This window comes from Alligator sinensis, unplaced genomic scaffold, assembly GCF_000455745.1.
Source record: "Alligator sinensis unplaced genomic scaffold, ASM45574v1 scaffold1178_2, whole genome shotgun sequence".
NCBI lineage: Eukaryota > Metazoa > Chordata > Crocodylia > Alligatoridae > Alligator > Alligator sinensis.
Window position 1 is genome coordinate 161,573 of NW_005843193.1, and position 22,155 is coordinate 183,727.

Genomic DNA, 22,155 nt, shown 5'->3' on the forward strand with positions numbered 1-22,155 from the left:
TGCCTCATGAGGACCCTTGTATACACCTGGTTTGACCTCATAACAAAGTTTCCACCAGAGGCAGCCCCATTGGCTGCTGCCTGGTGCTTCCTAATGACATCACCTTCCCAGGTGAGGGAACTAGTCACATGACCTGCAGTGGTAGGGAAACTGAGACAGTGGGAGCAGGTTCCCCCTCCCTCAGGAATGTCTCCAGCATAGGTCACAACTCGGTGTTAAATGAAACAGATGGGGGAAGAGCTGCCTGCTCAGCAGTGAGGCAGATGGAGGGGCGGTTCTTTCATAGAGGGCGTGGCTCCAGCCAGTGCAGCATGCAGGGCGAATTGCCCATCAAGAATGATGGCAAGGAAGGAGTGCCACCATGACAGAGGGGATGGAGCGGTGGGGTGGCGTGGGGCTGGATGCAGGGAGGGAGGGGGGAATGACGGCGCGGATGGAGTGGAGGTGTCACAGGGTGGTAGCAGCATGGTGCTGGCCTTGCCCCCACCTCCGTTCCCTCCATCCTTGCTGTCATGGCAATGCCCTGTCCCCGCCGTCATTCTTGATGGGCAATTTGCTAGTATTGTACAATAGGTTTTTAAGAAGAACTTTCTGCTTATTTATTTTAAATTGGCCAAGTAAATTGGTAACTAGCACACTTAAATACATTTTACTTATGCATATAAATAGTCCTACTGATGATAACTGAACTGCTTGTCTGCATAAAGCCAAGTATAATTTTTAATGTTTGTGTGATTGGAACGTAAACTGGGAGTGGAAGAATAAGCTGTTACCTTTCCCAAAGCTAGGTCTATCCCCTAAAATGTTGTCAGGATATCTCCTTATTGGCATATCTGTGTTGACAGACCTGTTCACTTAGATTCAGTTTTTACAGCAAGAGTTCTTTTGTTTGCATAGCTAATGTTGCCTGGGAGGTAGGTTTATATGGGCCAAAGAAATTTGTATAAATTGTGTCTTCCGTTGGTGGCTTAGCCTTCTATATACCCTCTATATACCAGCCAAATAAATTTGTGTAAGCTGTGTCCCCCATTGGTGGCCTAGCCTCCATTCATTGAAGGGGTTGGGCCCTACTCTGAGGCTTCCTTTAATTGATGGCTAAGATACTGTGGTTTAGCTTTCAGCAACTGTCCACCTACTGTTATTTACCAGATATTATCACAGAGCAGGTGATGTGAGGAAGAACCTTGTTCTCTTTTAATTTATAATTTGTTTTCTGTACCTTTGTAGTGTAGTGACCCTGGGTATTGTTAATATACTTATAATGCATGGACTAACCAAGCATGTTACATTGAGTTAAAAGGGGCAAGAATTTTTTGTTCCTGTGTTGTGTAATTGAACACTAAACCAAGACATTTTACCCCTGAATGAAGCGGAATTAAGTTACTGCAGGCACTTGGACAGTTACTGTGCATTACTTGCCCTGTAATAAGTCCCTGCCCCTTTTTAAGTTGCTGTGATTTTTCTATGCCTGCACACATGTTAATAGTACAATTAGATCTTTAAATAGTTCCTCAGATAAACATTTCATCATGCTTGAGAGTAATGTTAATTTAGGGTCGAGGGTTAGTGATGAAAGATGATTTTTGTACCACCTAGAACTCATTCTTTAGATACTACAGAAATCTAGAGGGGGGCAGCTGCATTTGGGTGGGAGTTCAAGCTACTGAAATAATTGGATCTAATAGCTGTAATCAATTATTTGCTCTTACCCATAGTAATATCCAAGAAAATTATTATTCAGACTAACTGAACCCAAGTACTCAAATCAGTATTTATAAAATTATAGGCTCTGCAAGTTTGTGGGAATACCAGTTGCCAAATATTGAATTGTAGTTTGACACATGGGATACTTTTACTAGGTTTGCATTATGAATTTTTAATATGTCTTTGCAGCTAGATATTTTAAGGAAAACTAATTTAGATATATGAAAATCTTTAATTGGCTACCACCACTCTACAGTTAAATTAGTTTTTATTATAAATCTACCTTTCACCCCCTTAGGTTCCTAAAAGAAACTTATCTTCCAGCATACTATATTCTACATATGACTATATACCTTACGGTGGAAGAGTTCAGTTGTTTCTATTTTGCATTGTGCTCTACAGGTTTCCCTCGCCAACTGCTGGGGTTAGGTTCCTGAAAATTCCCATGGTTAGCAAGACAAAAGACTTATGGGAAAAACGACAGGTTGCAGTCTGATGCGCGGCTACGGAAAACCGTGGTTACTCAAAACTGTATACCGTGGTAGCCAAAATGGTATATAGAATATTAAGCGTGGATACTCAAAACCGTGGTTGGCGAGGGAAACCTGTACTTCCTATTACTATGGCTGCAGTCTAAGAGGATGGGGATCATGTCTGTACAATGTACAGTAAAAGCTCTATTAACTGGCATCCATGGGGAATGGGGCCAGTTAGTCAAATATGCCAGTTATCTGAGAATTTTTTTCAAGAAAGAAACTAAGCCTTCATTTTAACTGATGTAACAACTTTTAATATAACATTTTAATATAACATTATTATAACTTTTAATGTAACTTTTAACTATGATATAGCAACTTTAAATATTTTAACTATGATATAAGGAATAATAAAGTAAATAGTATACTGTACTATTACTACCCCTCAGCTGCTTCTGAAGGCACCTTGGGATCAGAGGTTGCCTCAGAATGTGGCTCTGCTTCGGTGTGCGCCTCTTCTTGAGGATCATCAACGTCAATATCTGATCCTTGACACAAGCTGCCTGAATCCTTGACACAAGCTGCAGAGCTCTTTGAAGCAACCTGCGGATGTCTGCCTGCCTGCAAGTCAGTTGGCTTTTTTCAGGAAATCGTTGTGAACAACATGAAGTTGCATCACTTCCTGAGCAGAATAAGAAGACTGCTGCTCAGCAAATTTCAAGAATATTTCCAGACATTGTGCAGCAGTAGCCCAAGCCACTTTAGTTTCTTCACTGTGGTCTTCTTCTGAGTCTTATTCAGGTGCAGTAGATCTGTCAGGGTGCACAATCTCTTCCATAATTTCAGCATCAGTAAGGGTTTGTGCAGCATCAAGGTCTTGATCAATTGTTCACCCACTCTTCAGGTTCAGTATCTTTGAGTTTAGTGAGGTCAGCATTTTGAAGGATATCAAGAATCTCTTTTAATGATTCTTTTTTATGTCTCACATTGAAACCTGCAAACTCTTCTTCGTCAGAAGATCCCTCTGCAAACATCACTGCTGCCCACAATTTTCTCCAAGCTTTCCTTAAAGTTGTACTCTTCACAGCACACCAGGCACACGCTACATTGAAAATTGCATCCTTAATGGTATACTGTGACTGAAATTCTTGGAGACTGCCTTCATAGTCGAGTAGCTCCTTCATAAAATCCCTTCTGTAGATGGATTTCAGGTTTTTGATAATTCCCTGATCCATAGACTGTATGAGTGAGGTGACATTTGCAGGCAGGAAGATGGTAAAAATATTTCCAGATGCTAACTCTGCTTCAGGAGGGTGAGCTCAACAGTTATCTAAAATCAGAATACCTTTTGTGCCTTCTGGCTTTTCTTCAGATTCTTCAGATGCTCTTTCACTGCTGGTACAAAGACATAGTAAAACCAGTGCAAAAATATTTCCTTGTCCATCCATGCATTAGGTTGTGCCTTGTACTCAACAGGTAGATGAATGACACCCTTGAATGCTCTTGGTCGCCTGAATTTTCCAACCACTAGTAACTTGATTCTGTGTGTGCCTGCTGCATTTGCACACGTCAGTAGTCAGGCAGTCCTTGCTGTGCTTAAAACCAGCTGCACCAACTTCACCTGCACCAGCCAGGGTAGAAGTTGACAAACAACACCAAAAAAGGCCAGTTTCATCAGCGTTGTAGATCTGCTCTGGGGATATGCCATGCCCCACAACCAATTTCTGGAAAAATCCACTATATTTTCCAACAGCCTTGTGATCAGCAGATTTTTTTCTCCAGACACATCAAGTCTACTGATACCATGGTGAAGTTTGAAGCAAGACAACCATCCATCTGAAAAAACACAGGCCTCGGTCATTCCCATTTATTGATAGAAGTCTTTTGCTTTTTTGATCAGCATTGGGCCAGAAATTGGAGCTCCCTCTGAACGTTTTAAAGCAAACCATTCGTACGATATGTTGTCTAATTGTTTCAGTTTTGATTTGTGCAGAGTATGGCGTTGATCAATTGCTTTACTTGTCTCAGAATTCGTCACAAACTGGAGTAACTCTGCCCTCTGTGCCTTGACGTCATAGATCATAGATGAGCTGACATTGAATTTCTGCATCAACCTGTTCCTGTTTTCTCCTTGTTCCAGCTGCTTAATTAGGTCCAATTTCTGCGTAATCGTCAAAACAACACGCTTTCACTTCTGTCCTCTGCTTGTTGATAGAGTATTGGTAGCCATAGTTGCAGGATGGGTGAGATATTCAGCAATGAAGTCACAGCAAAAGCACAGGCACAAGCTCAACGCGATCACAATGTGATCACAATGGCGGATGAGACTGCTGCTAGTGACGCTACTTGGCTGCGTCCCAAACAGCAAGATGGTATCAGTGACAGATGCCGGTTAATAGAGAATTCTGGATGGTAAAGTCCCGGGTAACGCAGCTTTTACTGTACCTTTACTTGCATATGAAGCAGGGTCAAACATTTTTAAGAGTATTATGTAAATATAAATGGACGTGCTGCTGACTCCTTGAATAATTTGGAGAGTGGGTATGTAAATGTGGGGGGAAATATAGTAGAATAGGAATTCAAGGGGTACGTACTGAAGGAACAGATGACTGGAGGATGTGGATTGGGAGATAGGAGACTGTTTACCTCATCTTGGAATGAAGGACCCCGAGGAGGGCAAAGTATAGTTAAAGAGATTTTTCAAGACAGTAAAAGGGCAAGGAAGCAGAAGAATGGAAAGGCCCATTCTCATTCATTAACTCCTTAAAATATTCTTCTGTGCATATTATGTTAGTTAGAGTGATATTATAGCTGTGATGATCCAGAAATTATGCTAGAGGCAAGGATTTCTTAGGGCGATATCTTTTATTGGACTTAAGTAGTTGGGATGAAACTAGACCTGCTTTTGAATGCAAAATATGCATCTATTGTATGTGCTTATTAACATTTATATCTAAAAATATAATTATTTAAGCACTTCAGAGTTTGAGCAGGTAGGTAAAAGCCTGCCATTCAGATTTTGTTCCATTCCTCCATTTCCTGTAGAGTTATAAAACTCTGCAGAAGGGAAACCCTGTTTTGGTGGACCAGAAAGTATTTTTCAGGACAGACTTGAAAATTTGCAAGTAAAATGTATGTGTAGAGTTAAGTTTGTGTGTCTTGTAAGGCAGTTGGAATTCTTCCACTGACTTGGAGATGGGCATTAAGTACATTGCTGTTAGCTCTTATATTAGAATTTGACAGCTCCTGTCTTCCATTCTTGTTATCAGACGATACTTCAGTCTTATTTAGTAAATAGGATGAAGAATATTTGACAATTGAATGGTATAATAAATGGACAACTATGAATCATTTCAAACTGTATCATATCAATTGCATTTTCATCTGTCTTGTTATAATCAACAATTTTTACAGGTAGTCGGTGTTTTTATTTTCCCAGTAGAAAATTGAAAACCCGCCCGGACTGTTTTCACCCTATTTATTAGAGACTTGAATGTTCCATTCACTACCTCTGGCTTGTGGGAATGGAAAATAACAGAGAAGAGAAAAATGTGACTTATGTAATTTTAGGTTCTTTTATGCAGTGTTGTTCTACGTTGACTCTTAGTTTTGATTAGAAAAATAGAACTTGTTAACTGTTTAAATGGAATAGTTTGTAGGGAGATGAGGAAGGATAAAATCTTGATAAAGGGATTAATGTATCTTACAAAGCTGACACTTCGATAGCAACATCTCCCCCAAAGTGGAAAAAAATACTGCTCTTTCAGGAACATCTCCATGAGTTGTGGTAAATGTAACATTTGTAGGTGTTCTTTGTTTAAATTCAGTTTCCGCAAAAGTGGTTTAACAGAGGTATTTGAATTCTAGGAAATAAAGGGGAGATTTCATTACAGTGAGTGGAATTAATTTACTTTTTTGTTAAATTATTCTGAGTGAAGAGAGCCTTAGGAGTTTATTACTTGGGAAATGATAAATGCAATAAGATTGGGTTGGGGGAGTATGTGGATGTAAACCCCTGGAAAAACTTTGGTACTGGAAGAGCAGTTTGGCTAGTTTATTAGCTTGGGTATTAGGAGGGCCCTATCACTAGTACTACACTTGTGCTCTAAATTATTTGATGTTTCTTTGTGTTCAGTTTGATTTGTATTGCAAATCTAATTTTATTCTACTTTTCAAATTTGTTTAGTATAATTTTGAAAATGCAACTCAGACATTTGATGATCTGCCAGCCAGGTTTGGCTATCGATTACCGGCTGAAGGCTTGAAGGTAAGAAATCTCTGAATACACAGAAAAAAGTATAATCTAAAAAAAAATATTGAATGAGATGATTTTGTTGGAATTTGTTTTAAGTACTAGGTAAATAATAAACACATATGCATGCGTGTACAAGTACTGAATAATCAGCTAAGAGCAGGTGCATCTTAAGTTTGTTCATGTAACCAACCATCTCTTTTTTTGCTACATAATGAGTCTTTAAAATCCAGAATTTTTTCAGTTGATATAGTCTTTCCTTGGAGTGCAAAGCCACACAAGAACTATTCTTGCCTGTAGAAAATAAGGTTTTCAGAAAAATGGCTTGAATTATTACATTTTATTTTTATTGACTTGCTATTTCTTTTTGTAATAAACATTTATTTTAGTGGTGAGCTTCACATACTCGAGCATTTGTTGCATTGGTCCCCAACTGAGGTATGTATTAACAGACATGTACTGATCAAAAACTGTGTGCTTTAAGTATGTCTTGGAGATAGAGAGAAGCAAAGCAGTCTCGAAAGAGCTGTTTCCAAATGTGGATTCTAGTAAAGCTATCAGTGTTGTGTGATGCAGGGCAGAATACAAGAATGTATTTTTGTTTTACCATTGCACAAATGTGTAACAAGAAGCCAAAATGGGAGGAAAAAACTAGAAGGAGCAGAGGGTAATAGGAACCTGTTCTCTTCCTTATGCCTTGGGAGAATAGCTCATTATGCACTGTACCGCTTGAGGTAGAATGAACAGCAGTGTCAGCCCAGTCCCTTCTGAGGGAGTATTGACGTGCCCACCTCCATTCCACTTCAGTTAGTGGGAGTACACACTCCACCCTGTAACTGAGTGGCTCTTTGCTTGCATTCTCTAGAGTGCCTGAAGGCACTGTATCATCTTGGTGGACACTAGGAACTGAGCTTAGTGGGGACCTTTGTAGCCAAATCATTTGAATTAAACAGCTAGGTTTTTATGTTGAGAGCTGTAAGCAACTTGTATTTTCTATGAATTTTGCACAGGGAGGAATGCCATGTCAGCTTTTTTACACTGACCCTAAAACAGGGTAGTACCTTGAAGACGTAATCAGTCCCTGAGATTGTGATAAAAATGCAGATCTAGTATCGGATCTCTCACCTGGTGCCCAAATAACATGTGTTACCATATCACCTGGCGTAGCTTCCTAACTATACCTGTACACTCTGGCATCTGCAATTTGAAGATTCACCCCAAAATGATGGATCACACCAGTATGAATTCTGGACCCTGTAAATGCAGACCTTTTCACTTTTTGCCTCTAACCTGGTAAAATATCTTGACCTAGTCTGATGGAATTGTGGGTTAACAGTCAGAATCCCAGCCTGAAAGCCCCGTATGGAATGGAGAAATCCATGCAACCAGTGACATAAGAAAACTTCCTTCTTATAAGTCCCTGCCTTAGCAAGGGCTTGATACAAAGCTCTTTTAAATCAGTGGGAATCTTTCCACTAACTTAAATGGCTTTGCCTTAGTTCCTAATTGAGCAAAGTATTCTGTTTAGTTTGTCTTCCCAGAAGGCGCACATGGGACCATGCTAAACTCTTTTTTCATTTTTTTTCTACAACTGAAGCTGGCCTGAGCTTAAAACAGATGCATAGAACAGGAGAGGCTTAGTATGCATTGTTGCATTCACTAAAAACAGCACATTTTGATGGGTTTTGGAAGGTTTTTTATTTTTTAAATGCATGTCCTATCATGAAACTTGATGACTTTTTTTTTTTAATCGCGAGATTCCTAGTCCATCTCTCTGTATACTGATATTAGGTTAAACATCTTCACATTACATTTTTCCTATATGTAATTTCAAGAAAAATGAATCTGTGATCTGATGGCCACCTATAAGTTTATCAGGGGTGACCACCAGTATCTGGGGGAACGTTTGTTCACCAGAGCGCCCCAAGAGATGACAACTAGGTCGAATGGTCATAAACTACTACAAGACCGTTTCAGGCTGGACATAAGGAAGAATTTCTTTACTGTCCGAGCCCCCAAGGTCTGGAACAGCCTGCCACCGGAGGTGGTTCAAGCGCCTACATTGAACACCTTCAACAGCAAACTGGATGCTCATCTTGCTGGGATCCTATGACCCCAGCTGACTTCCTGCCCTTTGGGCAGGGGGCTGGACTCAATGATCTTCCGAGGTCCCTTCCAGCCCTAATGTCTATGAAATCTATGAAAAGAACCTTAATATAATATCATAGCTGTAACTTGTTTAGCAGAGTTATTTTTATGACCCTAATGCCCCCTCTACACGTTCAGGTAAAGGTGCAATAGGAGCTAATGTGTGCATGGCAGGAGGCCTGATTGTGGGATTGCACTTTAGAGTCCATTGCACCTTATTGCCGGTGCAGGGGAAGCACAGGATTAATAATCCTGGGCTCCGTCTGCCCTGGCAAGAAGCAAGCTCCTGTGGCTGGGAGCCCCCACAGTTCAGGGGCTCCCAACTGCAGGGGTGCAGTGCCAGTGTGCCGGTAGGGGTGGGGGATCTTGGCAGCTGTGATCTTGCTTGCTCAGGAGTGTGTGAAACCATGATCCCCTAGGCCCAAGGGTTTCACACACCCATGAGAATGGGAGATTGCAGTAGCTGTGATACCCTGGGCCCAGGCATTTCATGCTGGGAGCTGGTGGGGCTTCCCTGCTGCAGGGGAAACCCTGCTACAAATTAAAGCAAGTTAAAGCTTGATAACAACCAGTTATAAAGTTAGTACACATTTTTGAGTTCTAATTTTATAGCTGGTTGGAGCTTTTTGTCATGTGATATACACTTTGCACGACTACCTGGTCTTAAGGTAATTGCACAATTAATCAGTTAACTGTTCAGTAGCTGTAATGTGTAGAAGGGGCATAACATATCAGCTGCATTTTGACATAGGATTCACTAAATAGCTAGAGAAATAAAATCTTGCGGGTGTGTGTGCAAGTAATCTATGCAATGTGATATGTAGACTACAGCAGGTACACTGCTAGTTTTTTTTTTTTCCTTTAGTGATAAATTGTACCTGTAGTTCTTGGATCCAAACAAAAGCAAGCCTGTCTGTACTAAGCTCTCACTTGATTTTTTTTAGTGGGAACTTTGACTTGGTGTAAAACTTGGCTACAAGTCTAAGTTTTTTGGATTTTCTTTTATGTTATGGTGTATTAGTACAACACTATTAGATGTATGATTCTTCCCAGGTCTCAGGTCATAATGTGAAAACTTATAGGGGCAAGCACAAGGAGAAGATCCATTGGACTTCTTAATTGTAACTTACATTCTAAGACAGACTCAATTGTCTGAATTAGACCACCTTAAAGCATAATTGCAGAAAGCTATAGCTTCCATTGTATCAAAAATGGGCTTAAAAGCACCTGCCTATTCAAACCATAACATGATGCTAGGAGCAGTTGAGCTTGTATGACAAAAGATCCATTGAGGTAAAGCTCAGTAAAATATACCAGACTACAGCTAATGAGAATCTCATATACAGGTTTGGAAACTGTATGTTATGACTTGTATAAAGAAGTCAGTGTGAAAAAAGAGAGAGGACTGAGAGAGTCTGCTGCATGTGAGCTTCAGCAGTTGATACAAGCTACATCCTATGAATAACAGACAGGAAGCTCTATAGTTAGAGAAATTCAGTAATCTGATTTTGGTGGGAGAGAGGGGACTTGCTAAGCAACTAAAGAAAGACTTCCTGGTGCTCATCCAATGACAAAACCTGCATTGGTTTCAGTGGACTCAGGATTGACCCTGTGTTAGACTAACTTGATTAATAATGGCTCCTTAGATCCAGGTTAAAGCCAGTGCTTATAGAACTACAAAAAGTAGGGAGGCAGTGGGGAGCTAACTGTATAGTTACTGTGTGGCTACATCTGGATTGCAGCAAAACGTAGACTGGAGGCAGTTCATAGAAAAGCAGTTTCAAGAGCAGATATGGAAGGATGATAGAGGTAGAGTTGTTTTACGCAGAAGAATAAATAAAAAGTTAAATAAGCCTTTACCTGTCTAAACCAGTGGTGGCCAACCTTTTGTTCATCTCATGGGCTAGATTACCAGTGTCAAGTCTGTCCATGGGCCAGATTTGGCCTAGGCCCTGATCTGGGCTCACAGGCTCAGTCTCTGCCTGTGGGGATTTGGCCTGGGGTTTAGAAATTTGGTGGTAGGAGAACAGTGGCAATGTTAATTGCCACCATTCCCCTGCTGCCAGATTTCTGGACCCCTGGGGATCCCTGTGGGCATGATATGACTTCATGTGCCAGGTTTGGCCCACGGGCTCGGGGTTGAGCACCCATGGTCTAAACAACCGCCAATGAGGAAGTATAAGAGAGATTAAAAAATAATTTTAAAGTATGTTCTACCTAACAGTAAAATCCTACAGGCTGGTACTTAAAAATCAAGAAAATTAAACGGGAGATTAACTGCTTCATTAGTACAGGTTTCCCTTGATTTATGCTAGTTCCATATATGTGAATTCGCTCTTATGTGATCACCCTTTTCCTACCCAAAATTCCTTATATGTGAGGTAAATTCACTCTTATGAAATCGGGACTCTGCTTCTTCCCATTCATCCCAGCCCCTGGACTGTGCCATGCCGCGGTGCCGGCTGCTCCTGGGTCTGCTGCAGCAGCTGGGGTGAGTGGGGAGAAGTGGGGCCCCGGGAGGATTGGGGCACAGTTCAGCCCAGCGGCTACAGGCAGCTGGCATCGGCTGCTTTTTGGTTGCTGCAGCAGGGACTGGGGTGAGCGGGGAGAAGTAGAGGCCCCGGGCTGTGGCAGGCAGCAAGGCAGCAGGAACTGTGAGTGGGTGTGGGACCGGGGGGGGGTGCAGCTCTTGCTGCTATGCACCCCCCCAACAGGGCTGCGGGCTGGGGGGCTGTGCCAGGCTCTTCTCAGGGGGACACAGGCCCCCAGATCTGCAGGCTGGGGCCAGTGGCACCACCAGGCTCTCGGGCAGTTTGGGGGGGCTACAGCAAATTTTGGGGTGGCAGCAGCCCCCCCTCTCAGCACCGCCACCTCATTCGTGCAAGCAAGGCTGGGGCTGGAGGCGGCACCGGGCTCTTTCCTGCGCTCCAAGTAGGCAGCAGCGATGCTGGGAGGATGGTGGTAAGCCCTATATAGTTGTGTGAACCAAGTTGCTGTAGCACGAATGCCTGTTGAATGAATGATAGCAATAGATAGTGAAAAGGCATCAGAAGGAATGGGTAGAAAGAGAAATTTTTTCCTCCTGGCTATGTAGCTTCATTGGAGCCATAACAGCTGGAAGTAGAAGTGTGTATGACTGAAAGCTGGGCATGGTATTGGCCCAAATTCCAGAGGATCTTTATAGTTTGAGTGGAACAGTTTGAGTTTGCCAGGGAATTGGCTGAGGCTGCGCAATCCCGGTGCATGGTTGTCATGGGAGACTTTAACTACCCAGACATCTTGTGGGAGGAGCGCTCAGCTAAATCTGAGCAATCGCAAAGCTTTCTCTCGTGTGTGAATGACCTCTATCTGACGCAGGAAGTCTACGGGCCAATGAAAGGTAAAGCGCTGCTCAACCTGGTACTGGCACCTGGGGAAGACCTACTCGGCGACCTATCGATCAAAGGGAAGCTGGGTGACAGTGACCATGAGCTGATCACCTTCACCATCTGCCGTAAAGCTGGCAAGTCAGTCAGTAATACAGGAGTCCTCGACTTCAGGAAAGCTGACTTTGATGAGCTAAGGAGGCTTGTCAGTGAGGCCCTAAAAGGCCACAACCCAAAGCGGAGGGGAGTTCAAGCTGAGTGGTTGCTCCTCAAGGGAGCAATCTTGGATGCACAAGCAAAGTCTATTCCATCTTGGAGGAAAGGGAGCAAAAGGGCACAACAGCCCCCTTGGCTCTCCAGGGATATAGCAGACCTCCTGCGTCTTAAAAGGAAGACCTACAAAGGATGGAAGACTGGAACCACCACCAAGGAGGAATATTCTGCTCTGGTCCGACCTGCAGAGAGCAAACCAGGAAAGCCAAGGCTGCGACTGAACTCCAGCTAGCTACAAACATCAAGGACAATAAAAAGTCCTTTTTTAGATATGTGGGGAGCCGGAGGAAAAACAAGGGCAACATTGGACCCCTGCTAAACCAGATGGGACAACTGACAACCGATGCCCATGAAAAAGCAAACTTGCTTAATGGGTAGTTTGCATCAGTTTTTCATCAGTCCCATGGGACGGCTCTGCCCACTGTGGATCAGGGAGGCCCAAGTGAGGGAGTTTCCTTACCCTCCATCAAAGCTGACCTCGTGAAAGAACACCTTGACAGGCTGGATACCTTCAAGTCACTTGGCCCTGATGGTTTACACCCAAGGGTACTCAAGGAGCTGGCAAGCATCATAGATCAGCCCCTGGCACAGATCTTTGAGAACTCCTGGCGCTCTGGTGAAGTGCCCGAAGATTGGAAGAAGGCCAGTGTAGTGCCTATCTTCAAGAAAGGGAGGAAAGTAGATCCAGCAAACTACAGGACCATCAACCTGACCTCTATCCTGGGGAAGGTCTTGGAAAAGATTATCAAAGAGGCCATCCTTAACAGACTAGCTGACAGCAGTATCCTGAGGGATACCCAGCACAGGTTAGTTGTGGGTAGGTCTTGCTTGACCAATCTCATTTCCTTTTATGACCAGGTGACCTGTCACCAGGACAAGGGGGAAGAGATTGATGTCATATATTTTGACTCTAAAAAAGCCTTCGATCTGGTATCCCGTGATCACCTCTTGGCAAAACTGGCTAACTGCAGCCTCGACCATACCATGATCTGCTGGCTGGGGAATTGGCTGTGCGGTAGGACCCAGAGAGTGGTAGTTGATGGAAGTCAATTGTCGTGGTGCACTGTGACCAGTGGGGTCCCTCAAGGCTCTGTCCTAGGGCCTATACTTTTTGACATCTTCATCAAAGATGTAGACATTGGTGTCAGAAGCAAGCTGGCCAAGTTTGCCAACAGCGCCAAACTCTGGGGTAAAGCATCCACACCTGAGGACAGGAGGGTGATCCAGGCAGATCTTGACAGGCTCATGAAATGGGCAGATGAGAACCTGATGGTGTTCAATACTGAAAAATGCAAGGTTCTCCACCTTGGGAAGAAAAACCTGCAGCATCCTTATAGGCTCGGCAGTGCTACGCTGGTTAGCGCTACAGATGAAAGGGACTTGGGGGTCGTGATTGACCACAAGATGAACATGAGCCTTCAGTGCGGCTAGTAAAGTGAGCAAAACGCTGGCTTGCATCCATAGGTACTTCTCAAGCAAATCCCAGGACGTCGTAGTCCCATTATACTCGGCCTTGGTGAGGCTACAGCTAGAGTACTGCATCCAGTTTTGGGCTCCACAATTCAAAAAGGATGTGGGGAAGCTCGAGAGAGTGCAGAGGAGAGACATGCGCATGATCAGAGGTCAGGAAAACAGACCTTATGATGAGAGGCTGAGAACCATGGGACTCTTCAGCCTGGAAAAGCGTAGGCTCAGGGGTGATCTTGTGGCCACCTATAAGTTTATCAGGGGTGCTCACCAGGATCTGGGGGAACGTCTGTTCACCAGAGCACCCCAAGGGATGACAAGATCGAATGGTCACAAACTCCACTGCGACCGATTCATGCTGGACATAAGGAAGAACTTCCTTACTGTCCGAGCCCCCAAGGTTTGGAATAGACTGCTGCTGGAGGTGGTTCAAGCACTCACTTTGAATGCCTTCAAGACACATTTGGATGTTTATCTTGCTGGGATCCTATGATCCCTGCTGACTTCCTGCCCCTGGGGCAGGGGGCAGGGACTCGATGATCCTTCGGGGTCCCTTCCAGCCTGAATGTCTATGAAATCTAACCTTTTTTTCCAATGGAGGAAAACATTCACTTTCTTTTTCAACTAATTTGAAAGACATCTTTAAAAACAATCTCAGACTTCCTCAGCTTTACCTTCTTATAGGAGAGGTTGGCTAGTATGAGAACTGTTAAACTGCCTCCATTTGATAGATGTAAGTGATTTGTCAAGGATTCTCAACAAGCCAATGGCCAGACATGGATAAGAGATATAAGGTTATTTGAATTCAGTCCTTCAACTGTTGGATAACATTGCCTATTGCAACTTAGTTGCAGTAACTGATGGATAGAAATCTTTAAGCTTGAAGTAACTCTGAAACTTATTTTTGTGTTTTATAATGAATAAAAATGTTGTGATAGTTGTTGATGTAGAATGTAAATGTGCTAATTATTTAATGCTTATGATTAGGCTTTTTCAATTGATTTACAGCTTGTAAAGTATATTTATTTTCATACAGTGAAATAGTTGATGCCAAAGAATGTAATGAAGATGGAAATGTGTTGCTTACTTTACAATGATCCATTTATGGAATCCTCTTTGCCTGATTACCCTTGAATAAGAGAATCTCAGTTAAACATTCTTACAGTTAACTTTTAAAAAAACAAACTATTATGTGTTTTATTGAAATTTAATTTTCAGATTCTGTATGTGCATTTTTTTAACTTTAGTTTCTGTTTTAAATTAAATCAGTTTTAAATTTATTCCTCTTGTTACAATTTTGGCAAATGCTTTATAACAGTTTACATTAAAAAAAGGAAAGTGATTCTTCATGTATGTGTTGGTACCTTCTAGTCCAGAGGTGGACAAAATAAGTCCTACGGGCTGGATCTGGCCCACCAGGCACTTGCATCCAGCCCTTCTACCCACAAGGGTGGGAGTGAGGCACCCATGTGTACAACTCCCCAATGTACCCTAGTGGGCCTTGCTCCCACCTTCATGGGTGGAAGGGATCTGCTCAGCCAGCAGCTTTCAGGTGGGGCTGCTGTTGCAACCAGAACCTGTTTGTTCGGGGCAGCAGGTAGGGAAGTGGCAGGGCTGGAGCGGGGAGGGGCAGGTGGAGTTGCAACTGGGTGGAAGAGGGAGCTCAGTGTGGAGCCTGTGCCCAGAAGGGCAGTGGGAGTATGGAGCTCAGCTGGGCATGGTGTGCGTGTGAGGGTGTGGGGTGTAGGGACACCCCTTCCCCCCCCCCACGCGCGCTCATGGTGCATAGCCCCCACTGCCTGGCAGCAGCAGCTGGTGTGGCGGTTAGGACATTTGTGCCCAGTGGAGGCATGGCTCTGGCCAGCAGTACATGGGGGAGGGAGCGGAGCTTGCCCTATCGCCGGGGCTGCATGCCTGCAGCTCCCGCATTCACAGTAAAGGAAGCCCTGCACTGAAGCCTGTTGCTTCCCCCCACTCCATGCTGCGCAGGTCCCTGCACTCTGCTGGGAGTGGAGGATGCCCCACGCCCTGCTTCCCCACGAAGTCTGGTACAGGGCTTCCCCTGTGGGAGTGCAGGAGCTGCAGGCATGCGGTGCCCAGTCTTGGTGATAGATCAGACTCTGCTCCCTCCCCCAGCACAGCACTGGGTGGAGCTGCGCCTGCACTGGGCACTAGTGCCCAGACCTCCATGCCTGCTGCTCCTGCCAGGCAGCGAGGGCTGTTGCCATGGGGGGGTGTGTGTGTGTGGGGGGTCCCTACACCCCCCCCTTATACCCGACACACCCACACCCTGCTTCCACAACCCCCATCAACATATACATACACCCCAACATACCTTATGCCCCCCTACACAGCCACATCCCCTGCATACGCACCCCTCCCACACCCCCACATACAAACAGTATAAGAATGACACTTTATTCTTGAGTTCCTTCTGTATACAGTACACAATCACAAGTCATGACAAATATTTTTTCTAAGAAAATTAAAATATAGTAGGTGTTTGACTTCTAGTGTATGATTTGTTGTTTTTTCTGGTTCTAAGATGGCAACCCCCTCCTCCCAAAAGGAGTATTTGGTGGGGGGTCAGCAAGGGGATGGACTTCTGGTGGCACAGGTGAGGCGTTAGGGGGCAGGATTGAGGTGACCAGGGGGCAGGGCAACTGTCAAGGGGCAGGGCTACCTATGTGGCCCTTGGTAGCTTGCCAAACTTGTTAAGTGGCCCTCTGCCCGAAATAATTGCCTGCCCCTTTCCTAATCCATTGCAGAACCTTTGGAGGACCTCATCCTGGTGCTCTGCACAACAATACAGAATTTCTAGCATATCTTGTAGGTAGTAGTTCCAGACAGAGTAATGTGTCTGTCACCACAAACTCGGAAAAAGACCAGATTGCTGTCGCAGCTTCTCTACATAAAAAGACAAATGTCCTTTAAAAAATCATGTGTTTATTTAAAACAGCATTTTTTTTTTTTTTAGGGATAATCCTAAATAGAAATAAGAATTTCTACAATCCTAATTTACATATCAGGTTTATTAATCTTTTTGATTGTCCAAAATAAATACAAATTGTCCTTGTTTGATATCTGTTTTACTGAGTGGTTCTACATTAGAAAACCATTGCAGTATTTGGGTTACAGTGTTAAGTGATGACACACTAACAAAGGTTGACTTAAAATGGAATTCCTGGAGAATTACTCTTGAGACTGTCCTAAATGAGTTTTGATGATTTAAATACGTTACTGTCAGTAGTTAATTATTAGATAATTACTTTGAAGTTACTGTACTATATATTTTTTTAATTTCACAAACAGTATTGTACCTTTTGGGGGGGGATGAGGGAGAATTCTATGAAAGTTGAGAACAGTTAGTAGGTTTTTAGACGTGTATTAATAAAGATGATACTAACAGACTAAATAAAATATCTGTTTGTCTTTTGTAACTTGTTTCCTGATACGCAGCACCCTAACATCCTATAGTTTGTTAACTACATAAGAATCAGAGTAGATGGTTTGATTTTTGTTTTGTTTTGTTTTTTCTTTCTGTTTCTCTCTTCTCTCTCTCAGTCCTTGTCTACTTGAGCAAGTTGCCCTGGTTTAACTTAAAACTGATTAATTAGCTTAAACCTCTGGTTATAAGTTTTGAAGTGATTTGTATTTACAGTTGGGGGCACAGCAGTCTGTTGTACTGTGATCCCATTGTACAAAAAAAACATAATACAAGAATCTCTGCGTTGAAGAGAGTTGAAGAGACTGTAGTCCAAACAGATACAGAACATATAAATACTGTACCAGTTAAGATACCACATTAAGCAGGCAGCCATTTCATTTGTGCACATAGCATTAGCTATATGCCAAATCCTGTTGACTTGAATATTAAAGGTATTGCTTAAGCCGACTTTAAGTATGCCTGTTTATTCATGTGGGAACTTTGCTCTCAGCTCTTCACACTGCACTAACTCTAGTTTTTATTTTCCTAGTGACAAAAGGGGGGGGGGGCATATGGCAGACAGCCAAGAAGAGGCATGGGGGCCCTCTGCCAGGCCTCGCATTCTGCCCTCAAAATCAGGGGGCAGCCATCTTGAATTCAGTAGGTCCCTAGTTATCAGAGGTTTAGTGGGCTAGGAGGATTAGCAACACACCCATTTTTGTCATATCATTTTCTGATTGCCAGAGAAGCCAGCATTGTGTGGCTTAGGCTGTAATATTTTAGCATAAAAAAGGAAAAGTGAAGCTAGGATGCATTATATCACTATAATAGTGGCATGGGAAGATCCAGGATTTTATGAAGTTGGGTGCAGGAGCAGTGACCATTACTGCAGGAGTGGATGTTCCCCAGCCTCCCCTCTCACTCCAGTAGGATGGGCAGAGCAGACTTTGTTTTTTGTTTTGTTTTTTAAAGTCCCCCGATCGGGTAAGAATTCCCCTGCTGCCCCCCAGCTCTTGGCATTCCTTCCCCTCCCCTCCATTCTCAGCAGCATGTCCTTCCTGCTCCCATTGTCCCCCTCTCCTGCCTCTGTCTTGGTGTTTGGAGGAAGAGAGTGGATGAGATTTACTTGCTTTGGGGACTAAAAAAAAAAAAAAAAAAAAGCCCCCGGGGCAGGCTTGCTTTGGGGACTAAAAAAAAAAAAAAAAAAAGCTGCCAGGTGCTACTCCATGGTATGGTCCAAAAAAGGGTGTGTGTTTACACCACTGCACCCCTCAGGATCTGTCCTACCTACTGGTCTCCTTTTGTCAGAAAGAATTATAGTCTCTTGGGAATTAAGCTTTAGCATAAAAGTGATGCAAAGTTTGAAAAATGTAACTTGTGAGAAGGGATTAGAAAATGTGTGACATGTGCCACACATTGTGGCAGAGTTGAAATAATAAGATTTTGACGGAATTGGTTAATATTGAAAAATATTGACAGTCAAGTGTTATAAAAACTAGTACCAATAGTATTTAGGGAATTTGACCAGGCATAACCCATACAAAAAAGTATAGGACTAAATCCGAAGCTCTAGTTTAAATGGTTATAAGTGTAAGCGAGTTCAAGATGCCATGTCACCTATCTGAGCACCAGGCTGACTAGCCTTGGAAAAAAGGATAGTATAGAAACAATTGTGCAGATTAACTCCTCACCCTTTATGGAGCCCTTTGAAAATCCCAGTCCTACTTGCTGGTGGGGGAAGGGGGAATGTGTGTATGGTTTTGAGTCCTAAAGGTGCATGTCTCACACACAGTGACAACTCTAAAGTTCTCCTTCTCCTCTTAGAACTCTTTCTTCCTTCCCTTTAAAATGATGATGTCTTATATAGCTTCTGGTATAGTATCTAGGATTTTTTTTTTTAATTCAGCTCTTGGAAACAAAGGGGATACTTTTTCTGTTCTGCTATAAAAATTAATTGTCTTCTATAGGATGTGAAAAAAAATTAATTCCTGAAAGGAAAAATATGGTTTCATAAATAAAAGATGCATGAAATGAAAGTTTCCCCTGTAGCAGCTGTACGAGTGGTACAAAATGACTGGGTTTAGCAATAGGATTCTGGTGAGTGATTTCATGAGAGGGATTGATTTCAGTAGCTGAGGGTCAAAATTCAGAAAAGGCACCTGGCTGGGGTAAACAATGTGAACAGTGCTAAAAAAGGGGCCAGCCAGTTGTTTAAACCATGGTGATAGTGACTGATTGTATTTGTAGTACAATCAACTTTGCAATATTGTCTGGAACTGTTCTTGTCTCCGCTGGTCTTTATATTGACAGTTTCAAAGTTGTTGTGGTGCCATGTGTTCAACTGAACTTTTCAAATCCATCAGGTTGTTGTGTACTGGATGGATCGTAGCCTGGCAACTTTCAAACCATGTTAGAACTTCATGAACTGGATTGTATTTTCAGTCACAAATTTAACTTGATCTTCAGTGTCGCCCTGTCTTAAGAGATCATGTAGTATGTGTGCACTGTTTGCTACATGTGATTTCAAGCTCCTAGTGCACAAATTGCTGGTAGTACTTCATATTCTTTGCATGGTAATAAACTGTGTTACGCCATTAATTCTACCTTCTAAGCCAGGAGTGAGCAATATACAGCCTACCGGCTGGATCTGACCTGCTGAGGGATTTTGTTCGGCCTGTGTCAGGTTCCTCGGTCCCACAGGGGCAGCCCAGGCCATGGGGCATGCAGCTGGTCCTGCCACCTCCCTGGGCACACTGGGGTTGGGCTAGTATGGTGTCTGGATTTGTTTCCCAGCAGCCCTGGCTGCTAGCACTGCTGGATCTGGCCCCACTGCCTGGACACCCCCACCCAACTACCCCACACCCACCACTGTGGGCAGGACCTGCATAGGCATGGTGCACAACCAGGTGGATGGGATGGGGCCGTGGGCAGGCGGGGAGTGGAGTTTGAGAGCGGGACGGGTGTGCGGGGCCAGAATCATAGGATGGGATCGTGGGTTCCCCTGCCCGTGGAACCTGTGCCTGTTGCAGGGCTGTGTGGGCAGCAGATCTGCCCCAGGCCTAGGTCCCAGCCCCACACTTTCACTGCCCCAAAATGCTACACGCAGCCCTGGATGCAGCTCCCTACTAGCCCACAGCCCCATCCTGTCTGCTTTTTTTTTTTTTAAAAGAGGAAAGCAGGCTATCTACATCAGGAAAACATGTGCACCAGATGTCTCCTACTAAAGAAAGGATGTATGCATTGCAGGTGACATGAATTGTGGTGGGCATCATTCCATGGAGCACATCAGAGAAAGCTTTGTACGTATACATTATATTATCGGACAGAAGTTAAATTCTAAGCGGGAGTTTACAACAGTTCACTACAGCTTGTGCCATGGTAGAAAAAATGACAGATGTGAGGTGAACTGGTTCTGTTTGAAAAACAGGCAGATTGTGGTCTATCCAGCTCCCAGGTACAAATAAAATGTCCAGAACATAGTTACTGTGGCACCTGTTTCTTCATCTGCTACAGTTGATTGATTGATTAATTTTCTGCCAATGTAGATTTTGTAGAGTGAACATTGTGAAGCAGTTACTACTGGTAGACAGTCTTAGCAAAGCTTGTTTGCACATGGGGAAACTGCCAGCATTTGGAACATGTTTGTTCAAGGAGTCCCTTAATTTAAGGTCATCGGTTTTCTTCAGAGGCATGTTGGTAGCTGTGAATGCCTCTACTAGCACAAATGTAACAATCTCTCTTCTTGTCAGACAGCTTTTAGTGGTTCTGCTAAAGATTGGGGACATAGTTACATGTTTCTTGCTCTGACCTTCAGCCTCTGCAGCATATGCCTTTTGCTTTCTATGCAATTCAGCCTCTAAATGCCAATCAGTGCTGTTTTTCTGTTACACATCCAGAGTCACGTTGCACGATGAACAAAGCAATTTACCACCATCTGCATGCAAGGTTCCTACAGGGAAGTGCTTTACGTGATCATGAGCTGAAATGTGTTTAGTTTCCTTGAATTTTTTTCTCTCATCATCTTCAGACTGCAACACTGCTGCAGCATTGCACCTGGCTTCTTAAAAGACCATGCCAAAACCCTTTTGCTTTCCTGATTGGCATCTTCACTGAGTCTGCATCAGTAGCTTAGCCTCTTGGTAGCATTTTCTCAAACCATGTGCTCTATGGGTGCAGGGATTGCCATGCTTTCTTTGTATTTTGGTAAGATTTTATTTTTGGGGGTGACTCCATGCATGTGGTTTCTGTGAAATTTGTGAAACTGTGGTGTAACTAGGTCCCTCCTAATCATTTTGTTTCCCTTCACTTGTCTACTTAGCTACTCTCTCCTACTAGAGGCAGCACTGAAAGGGGTCATGGAGTTGGGGTAGATCTTAAGAGTCATTGCCAGTTATTCTGTATTTCCTGTCATTGGACCACCATCAACAAAATAAGTTGAGCTAGAGGAACGTATCAATATGCATATGTAGGAGTTTTTTAGGATATGTCGCCAAAAAAACCGCTCCTAACAGAGTATTAGGGTTTGTTCTGGTACAGGACTTACCCTGCATGTCTTTCTATATCTTCAGTAAACTTCAAGCCAAGTAAAAGTACACAGGTTCTTTAACTTCATAATGAGAAGGGGAAAGTAAGTTACTGCTTCCTGAATCACTGTGCAGGCTGTAGGAGTTCTTTCTCTTGTAGTGCATTTGTTAAGTACCTTCATGCTGCCCACCAGAGGGCAGAATGGGAGCTTTGATGGAACTTACACAGGTTAGTGTTGTCACAACCCAAAGGTGTGATTTTTGTTTTGTGTGCTTTGGCACTACTGAATTATTTTCCCGCCAATTTGCAGCTTCTTTGCACGGTGGAGTTTTCTGCTGCAGAGGAAAACCCCGGTGTAAAAGAATTCCTGCCAATTTGTAGCTTTCTTTGCAGTGTGCATTTCTTCTTTGCAGCACAGAAATGCACTTTGCAAAGAGTTCCCGCCATTCGTATTCAAATTCGAGCCCCATTATTGGCTTGCATGAAATTATTCACGTGTGGCCGGTAGCGACTGGCTTT

General features: G+C 43.4%; 1 protein-coding gene across 2 annotated transcripts in view; it reads left to right on the plus strand.

Moving 5' to 3' along the window:
- Window positions 1–22,155, plus strand: part of LOC102369010 (E3 ubiquitin-protein ligase RNF13) — a 113,644-nt gene that overhangs the window by 1,822 nt on the left and 89,667 nt on the right. For both annotated transcript variants that reach the window (XM_025194405.1, XM_006037919.3), the window contains exon 3: window positions 6,367–6,447. In XM_025194405.1, the coding sequence (XP_025050190.1) occupies window positions 6,367–6,447 (81 nt within the window). The remainder of the gene's footprint in view (window positions 1–6,366; window positions 6,448–22,155) is intronic.